This window comes from Babylonia areolata, chromosome 7 (genome assembly GCF_041734735.1).
Source record: "Babylonia areolata isolate BAREFJ2019XMU chromosome 7, ASM4173473v1, whole genome shotgun sequence".
Lineage (NCBI taxonomy): Eukaryota > Metazoa > Mollusca > Gastropoda > Neogastropoda > Buccinidae > Babylonia > Babylonia areolata.
Genome location: NC_134882.1, coordinates 224,075 through 232,500, shown reverse-complemented (window position 1 = coordinate 232,500; position 8,426 = coordinate 224,075). Strand labels below are relative to the sequence as shown.

At 41.9% G+C, this 8,426-nt stretch overlaps 1 protein-coding gene across 7 annotated transcripts in view; it reads right to left on the bottom strand.

Annotated features, from left to right (window-relative positions):
• LOC143283637 (uncharacterized) overlaps positions 1 to 8,426 on the bottom strand; it is a 393,825-nt gene that overhangs the window by 222,506 nt on the left and 162,893 nt on the right. For all 7 annotated transcript variants that reach the window (XR_013055424.1, XR_013055425.1, XR_013055423.1 and 4 more), the window contains 2 exons: positions 3,464 to 3,681; positions 2,688 to 2,839 (listed from right to left, as the gene is read on the bottom strand). Coding sequence is in view for 4 of the 7 variants with exons in the window: in XM_076589820.1 (XP_076445935.1) it covers positions 2,688 to 2,839; positions 3,464 to 3,681 (370 nt within the window). In the remaining 3 variants the exon portion in view is untranslated. The remainder of the gene's footprint in view (positions 1 to 2,687; positions 2,840 to 3,463; positions 3,682 to 8,426) is intronic.

Genomic DNA, 8,426 nt, shown 5'->3' with positions numbered 1-8,426 from the left:
AAATATAACAGTAAATGCAGTTTGCATATAATTAGGCTTCTTTTTTTAAATTTTTTTGTGCCCATCCCAGAGGTGCAATATTGTTTTAAACAAGATGACTGGAAAGAACTGAATTTTTCCTATTTTTATGCCAAATTTGGTGTCAACTGACAAAGTATTTGCAGAGAAAATGTCAATGTTAAAGTTTACCACGGACACACAGACAGACAGACAGACAGACACACACACACACACACACACACACACACACAGACAACCGAACACCGGGTTAAAACATAGACTCACTTTGTTTACACAAGTGAGTCAAAAAAACAACCAATAATAATGATGTGAATGATGATGATAATAATAATGATGATGATAACAATAATAATAACAACAGTAATAATTCAACTGATATGGTTCTTTTCAAGGTAAAGCATGCTTATATGTCCTGTACAATATAAACACTTATGTGCAAAACATGCATTTATATGTCAGAATGACTGCTTACATGAATAATCTTGCACTTTTTTTTCTTTTTCTTTTTTTTTAATCACACAAATAGTGAATTACATACATGCAAATACAAAGACTCCGCACACAACATAACATTCATACATATTATACATCACAATGATGCCAACTTCTCAAAATATCATTGTGAGAAAAACAGCAACTAAAAAACATGACCACAAACATTGTTTTTGAACGGGCATCGGTATTAAGGCATTGATATCCGCTGGATCAACTGTCTTCACATTGTACAAATATGAATACACAGATATGAACACACACATTTTATTGTCTATAATTCAGTAAAGGGATTTTGCTTTACAGCTTGTGTCCAACCTAAAAACAAACAAATAAAAAAAAAAAAAAAAAAAAAAAAAAAAAGATTAACTGTAAGCCACCAAACAGATCAGTTCAGCTGAGACCAAAGCAATCATTATCTGAATAAACTTGGTTCAAGTTGACAGCCAACAAAAATAATGGTGATAATGATTATGATGGTGATGGCTATGAAGATGATGGAGGAGGACATCATTATCTAAATAAACTTGGTTCCAGTCAACAGACAACAAAAATAATGGTGATAATGATGATGATGGTGATGGCGATGAAGATGATGGAGGAGGACAATTATCTCTTTCAGAAACACAACCATCGTTTTTCTGTTGTGCTGCTGATAGTGATCCAAAGCTCAGTATCTATTGTCAACAGACTGTTCTATATCAAACCAGGGCTGATGGTGATTAAAAGCTCAGTATCTATTGTCAACAGACTGTTCTATATCAAACCAGGGCTGATGGTGATTAAAAGCTCAGTATCTATTGTCAACAGACTGTTCTATATCAAACCAGGGCTGATGGTGATGAAAAGCTCAGTATCTATTGTCAACAGACTGTTCTATTTCAAACCTGGGCTGATGGTGATGAAAAGCTCAGTATCTATTGTCAACAGACTGTTCTATATCAAACCAGGGCTGATGGTGATTAAAAGCTGATATCTATTGTCAACAGACTGTTCTATATCAAACCAGGACTGATGGTGATCCAAAGCTGATATCTATTGTCAACAGACTGTTCTATATCAAACGAGGGCTGATGGTGATGAAAAGCTCAGTATCTATTGTCAACAGACTGTTCTATATCAAACCAGGGCTGATGGTGATGAAAAGCTCAGTATCTATTGTCAACAGACTGTTCTATATCAAACCAGGGCTGATCGTGATTAAAAGCTGATATCTATTGTCAACAGACTGTTCTATATCAAACCAGGACTGATGGTGATCCAAAGCTGATATCTATTGTCAACAGACTGTTTTATATCAAACCAGGGCTGATGGTGATGAAAAGCTCAGTATCTATTGTCAACAGACTGTTCTATATCAAACCAGGACTGATGGTGATTAAAAGCTGATATCTATTGTCAACAGACTGTTCTATATCAAACCAGGGCTGATGGTGATTAAAAGCTCAGTATCTATTGTCAACAGACTGTTCTATATCAAACCAGGGCTGATGATGATGAAAAGCTCAGTATCTATTGTCAACAGACTGTTCTATATCAAACCAGGACTGATGGTGATTAAAAGCTGATATCTATTGTCAACAGACTGTTCTATATCAAACCAGGGCTGATGGTGATGAAAAGCTCAGTATCTATTGTCAACAGACTGTTCTATATCAAACCAGGGCTGATGGTGATTAAAAGCTCAGTATCTATTGTCAACAGACTGTTCTATATCAAACCAGGGCTGATGATGATGAAAAGCTCAGTATCTATTGTCAACAGACTGTTCTATATCAAACCAGGGCTGATGGTGATTAAAAGCTCAGTATCTACTGTCAACAGACTGTTCTATATCAAACCAGGACTGATGGTGATCCAAAGCTCAGTATCTATTGTCAACAGCTTTCGGAGTCTGTTTAAAGTGAGCCCATTTTAAATGTTTCAAGGTCTTGGATCTCTGAAACATTTGCACACACTTCATGCAGTCAATTTATTGCCCTTCCATACATGATTAACTGTGTTTGGAATACACCTTAAATGAACCAATATCTTAACACAAGTATGAATGATGATGATGAGAATGATGATGACAACAGAGGTTCACAATTATCATAAAGCGACTAATCAATCTGAAAATGAACATTAAAGAAAGAAAAATTATAAACAAAGAACAAAAACAAACTCCTTCTTACGTCTTCTGCAAGCAAAGGGGGGTAACCAGGGTGTCGAAGTTGGTGCAGGAAACCTCGTCAAATGTGGTGGAGTTGAGAGGCACAACTCGCTGATTTCGTTTCTCTTCATTGCTCGACACCTCGCAGCAGGGTCGGAGGAACGTGCGGACCGTCTGCAAACACGGCAGACAACATCAGACTTCACTCGTCCATGAGCACATACTGTTCCAACAAAATCTTTAAATGAATCTTTGATGTCAAACTACTGAGGGACACCCAAAAACAGAATATGGCTGTCTACATAGCAGGATAAGAATTGTCATCCATGATAAGTCTTGTGATACAAAAGAATGAACCACAGAGAGAGTTTGTGCAAAGAGCATTATTTGTGCAAAGAGCATTATTTGTGCAAAGAGCATTATTTGTGACTTCATGCAAGCTGTGAGACTGAGTGGTAACTAAATCATTTTTGGAACTCAAACAATAAGTGACATGGCAGTTAAATGCCAATGATCTAAAATAAAGTTTCACTTGCCTTTTAATCCCTCCTCCCCCCCCCCCACCTCTCTCTCTTTCTCTCTCCCACCTATTGCAATTTTTTTTTTATATAAAGGAAGCTTTCCTACTGTCTCTGTCTTGCTTTCCTAGAAATATTTCAAACAGGATCAAACGAACTGGATAACATCTGGATTTTTGATTTCCAGATTTCTAAAGACTTAAAAGTAATGATCATTTTACCCATTCCAAATAAAGGCTTTGTGAACAACACATAAGAGGAGAAGGTTACTTGCACTCACCCACAGTTCATCAGCACATGACTTGCAGATCCCACAGTCCTTACATCCAGTGACTTTGGTGCCGCAGGCCGACTGTCGCAGGCGCTGACAGGGCATGCCCTTGTACTCACAGCGACTGCCATGTTCGCAGCACATGTTGCACAGAGTGCACACCGTCTGACGGTCGTCTTCGTCCAGCAGGGAATGCCAATTGTGGATACAACCAATGGATGTGTTCACTGCAACATGGTCACTGGTGTCATCACCATCAGCAGCACCACCACCATCACAATATTTCTTAAGTGAAAAATGTTTTTCCCCAAATATATTTTTGATTGATTGATTGATATGGATACTTATAAAGCACCTATCCTCGGTCGGAGACCAAGCTCTAAGCACTCTACAAACCAAACCTCCAGTCATGGGCAGACAGCAGGGCAGAGGGAGCTCTTCAGCCTTGGTCAGCCATCCCTGTAGGAGACAGACACTCCAAACAACAAAGCTGCACCTCCTGGGGCCGTCCTGCACCTGGCAGCTACTGCACCTGAGGGGCAATGAGCCCCAAGAAGGCGAGAGGGTAGAGAAGAGACTGCACAACTCTCCTTCACCTTAAAAAGTCCCCTGTGCTGGTCAGGTAAGCAGGTACGCTGATAAACCATATTCTTCAGACTGTGCTGGTCAGACAAGCAGATACGCTGATAAACCCTATTCTTCACACTGTGCTGGTCAGACAAGCAGATACGCTGATAAACCCTATTATTCACACTGTGCTGGTCAGACAAGCAGATACGCTGATAAACCATATTATTCACACTGTGCTGGTCAGACAAGCAGATACGCTGATAAACCCTATTATTCACACTGTGCTGGTCAGGTAAGCAGGTACACTGATAAACCCTATTATTCACACTGTGCTGGTCAGACAAGCAGATACGCTGATAAACCCTATTATTCACACTGTGCTGGTCAGGTAAGCAGGTACACTGATAAACCCTATTATTCACACTGTGCTGGTCAGACAAGCAGGTACACTGATAAACCCTATTATTCACACTGTGCTGGTCAGGTAAGCAGGTACACTGATAAACCCTATTATTCACACTGTGCTGGTCAGACAAGCAGGTACACTGATAAACCCTATTATTCACACTGTGCTGGTCAGGTAAGCAGGTACACTGATAAACCCTATTATTCACACTGTGCTGGTCAGACAAGCAGGTATGCTGATAAACCCTATTATTCACACTGTGCTGGTCAGACAAGCAGGTATGCTGATAAACCCTATTATTCACACTGTGCTGGTCAGGTAAGCAGGTACACTGATAAACCATATTATTCACACTGTGCTGGTCAGACAAGCAGGTATGCTGATAAACCCTATTATTCACACTGTGCTGGTCAGACAAGCAGGTATGCTGATAAACCATATTATTCACACTGTGCTGGTCAGACAAGCAGGTATGCTGATAAACCCTATTATTCACACTGTGCTGGTCAGGTAAGCAGGTACACTGATAAACCCTATTATTCACACTGTGCTGGTCAGACAAGCAGATACGCTGATAAACCCTATTATTCACACTGTGCTGGTCAGACAAGCAGGTACACTGATAAACCCTATTATTCACACTGTGCTGGTCAGACAAGCAGGTACACTGATAAACCCTATTCTTCACACTGTGCTGGTCAGACAAGCAGGTATGCTGATAAACCCTATTATTCACACTGTGCTGGTCAGACAAGCAGGTACACTGATAAACCCTATTCTTCACACTGTGCTGGTCAGACAAGCAGGTACACTGATAAACCATATTATTCACACTGTGCTGGCCAGACAAGCAGGTACGCTGATAAACCCTATTCTTCAGACTAGATTATAAACACAAAGTTGACATTATAAAAGACTTTCTAAGTAATTTCCACTCAGCAAACCATCTTCAGAGACTGGCCTAAAATAGACATGATAGACAATGAAATAGTAAGTAAATAAGTTAGTAAACTTCCTTTATTACTGTTGTCAATGCTCAGTAAATAAGTAAGTAAACTATCTTCATTACTGTTGTCAAGAGCTGCTAAGTAAACAAGTAAGTAAACTATCTTCATTACTGTTGTCAAGAGCTGCTAAGTAAACAAGTAAGTAAACTATCTTCATTACTGTTGTCAAGAGTTGCTGAGTAAACAAGTAAGTAAACTATCTTTTTTACTGTTGTCAAGAGTTGCTAAGTAAACAAGTAAACTATCTTTTTTACTGTTGTCAAGAGTTGCTAAGTAAACAAGTAAACTATCTTCATTACTGTTGTCAAATCCACTTTAATAGAAAAACACACACACTTGCACACAGAAAAACAACAGTGGAACCACACTGTGGTCATATCTCTTCCTATGAACAGTGGCATCACACTGTGGTCACATCTCTTCCTATGAACAGTGGCACCACACTGTGGTCACATCTCTTCCAATGAACAGTGGCATCACACTGTGGTCACATCTCTTCCTATGAACAGTGGCACCACACTGTGGTCACATCTCTTCCTATGAACAGTGGCACCACACTGTGGTCACATCTCTTCCTATGAACAGTGGCACCACACTGTGGTCACATCTCTTCCTATGAACAGTGGCACCACACTGTGGTCACATCTCTTCCTATGAACAGTGGCACCACACTGGTCACACACACTCTTCCTATGAACAGTGGCACCACACTGTGGTCACATCTCTTCCTATGAACAGTGGCACCACAATGGTCACACACTCTTCCTATGAACAGTGGCACCACACTGTGGTCACATCTCTTCCTATGAACAGAGGCACCACACTGTGGTCACATTTCCTATGAACAGTGGCACCACACTGTGGTCACATCTCTTCCTATGAACAGTGGCACCACACTGTGGTCACATCTCTTCCTATGAACAGTGGCACCACACTGGTCACACACTCTTCCTATGAACAGTGGCACCACACTGGTCACACACTCTTCCTATGAACAGTGGCACCACACTGTGGTCACATCTCTTCCCATGAACAGTGGCACCACACTGTGGTCACATGTTCTTCCCACGAAAGTTCAAACAGAGAAATCTGTTGTGACAAAACAGAATAGAACAAAATACAACACAAGAAACACAGCACATCACAGCATAACACAGCAGAGCATAGCACAGCAAAGCACAGCACAGCACTGCATAGCATGACACAGCAAAGCAAAGCATGACACAGCACAGCATGACACAGCAAAGCAAAGAAAGACACAGCACAGCATGACACAGCACAGCATGACACAGCAAAGCAAAGAAAGACACAGCACAGCATGACACAGCAAAGCAAAGAAAGACACAGCACAGCATGACACAGCACAGCAAAGAAAGACACAGCACAGCATGACACAGCACAGCAAAGAAAGACACAGCACAGCATGACACAGCAAAGCAAAGAAAGACACAGCACAGCATGACACAGCACAGCATGACACAGCACAGCAAAGAAAGACACAGCACAGCATGACACAGCACAGCATGACACAGCAAAGCAAAGAAAGACACAGCACAGCATGACACAGCACAGCAAAGCAAGACACAGTACAGCAAAGCAAAGTAAAGCACAACACAGCACTGTACAGCACAAAACAAAAATGCACAGCACAAAGCAGCAAAGCATGGTACAGCACAGCACTGCACAGCAACACACAGCACAATACAGCACAGCACAGCAACACACAGCACAATACAGCACAACACAACACAGCAACACATAACACTGCAAAGCACAACACAGCACACCACTGAACAGCACAGTAAAGCACAGCACTGCACAGCACAACACAGCATTGCATAACAAAGCATAGCACAACACAGCACAGCACTGCAAAACACAACAAACAGCTTGGCACTGCACAACAAAGCACAGCACAACACAGCAAAGCACTGCACTGTGCTGCACTGCACAACCCAGCACAGCAGAGCAAAGCACAGCACAACAAACACAGCACAGCACTGTACAACCCAGCACAGCAGAGCAAAGCACAGCACAACAAACACAGCACAGCACAGCACAACCCAGCACTGCAGAGCACAGCACAGCACAGCACAGCACTTCACAACCCAGCACAGCAGAGCAAAGCACAGCACAACAAACACAGCACAGCACAGCACAACCCAGCACAGCACAGCACAGCACTTCACAACCCAGCACAGCAAAGCAAAGCACAGCACAACAAACACAGCACAGCACAGCACTGCACAACCCAGCACAGCAGAGCAAAGCACAGCACAACAAACACAGCATAGCACTGCACAATCCAGCATAGCAGAGCACAACAAACACAGCACAGCACTACACAACCCAGCACATCACAACAAACACAGCACAGCACAGCACAGCACAATGAACACAGCACAGCACATTAAAGAAACACAGCACAGCACAACATGGCACAGCACACAAACACGGCACAGCACAACACAGCACAACATGACACTGGAAAGCACAGCACAGCAAAACACAACAAAACACAGCACAGAAAAACACAACACAGCAAAACACAACACAGCAAAACACAGAACAGCACAACACAGCAAAACACAGCACAGCACAACACAGCAAAACACAACAAGCACAGCACAGCAAAACACAACAAGCACAGCACAGCACAGCAAAACACAACAAAGCACAGCACAGCACAGCAAAACACAACAAACACAGTACAGCACAACACAGCAAAACACAACAAACACAGTACAGCACAACACAACAAAACACAACAAACACAGTACAGCACAACACAGCAAAACACAACAAACACAGTACAGCACAACACAGCAAAACACAACAAACACAGTACAGCACAACACAGCAAAACACAACAAACACAGTACAGCAAAACACAGCACAACACAACAAACACAGTACAGCAAAACACAACAAACACAGTACAGCACAACACAACAAAACACAACAAACACAGTACAGCACAACACAACAA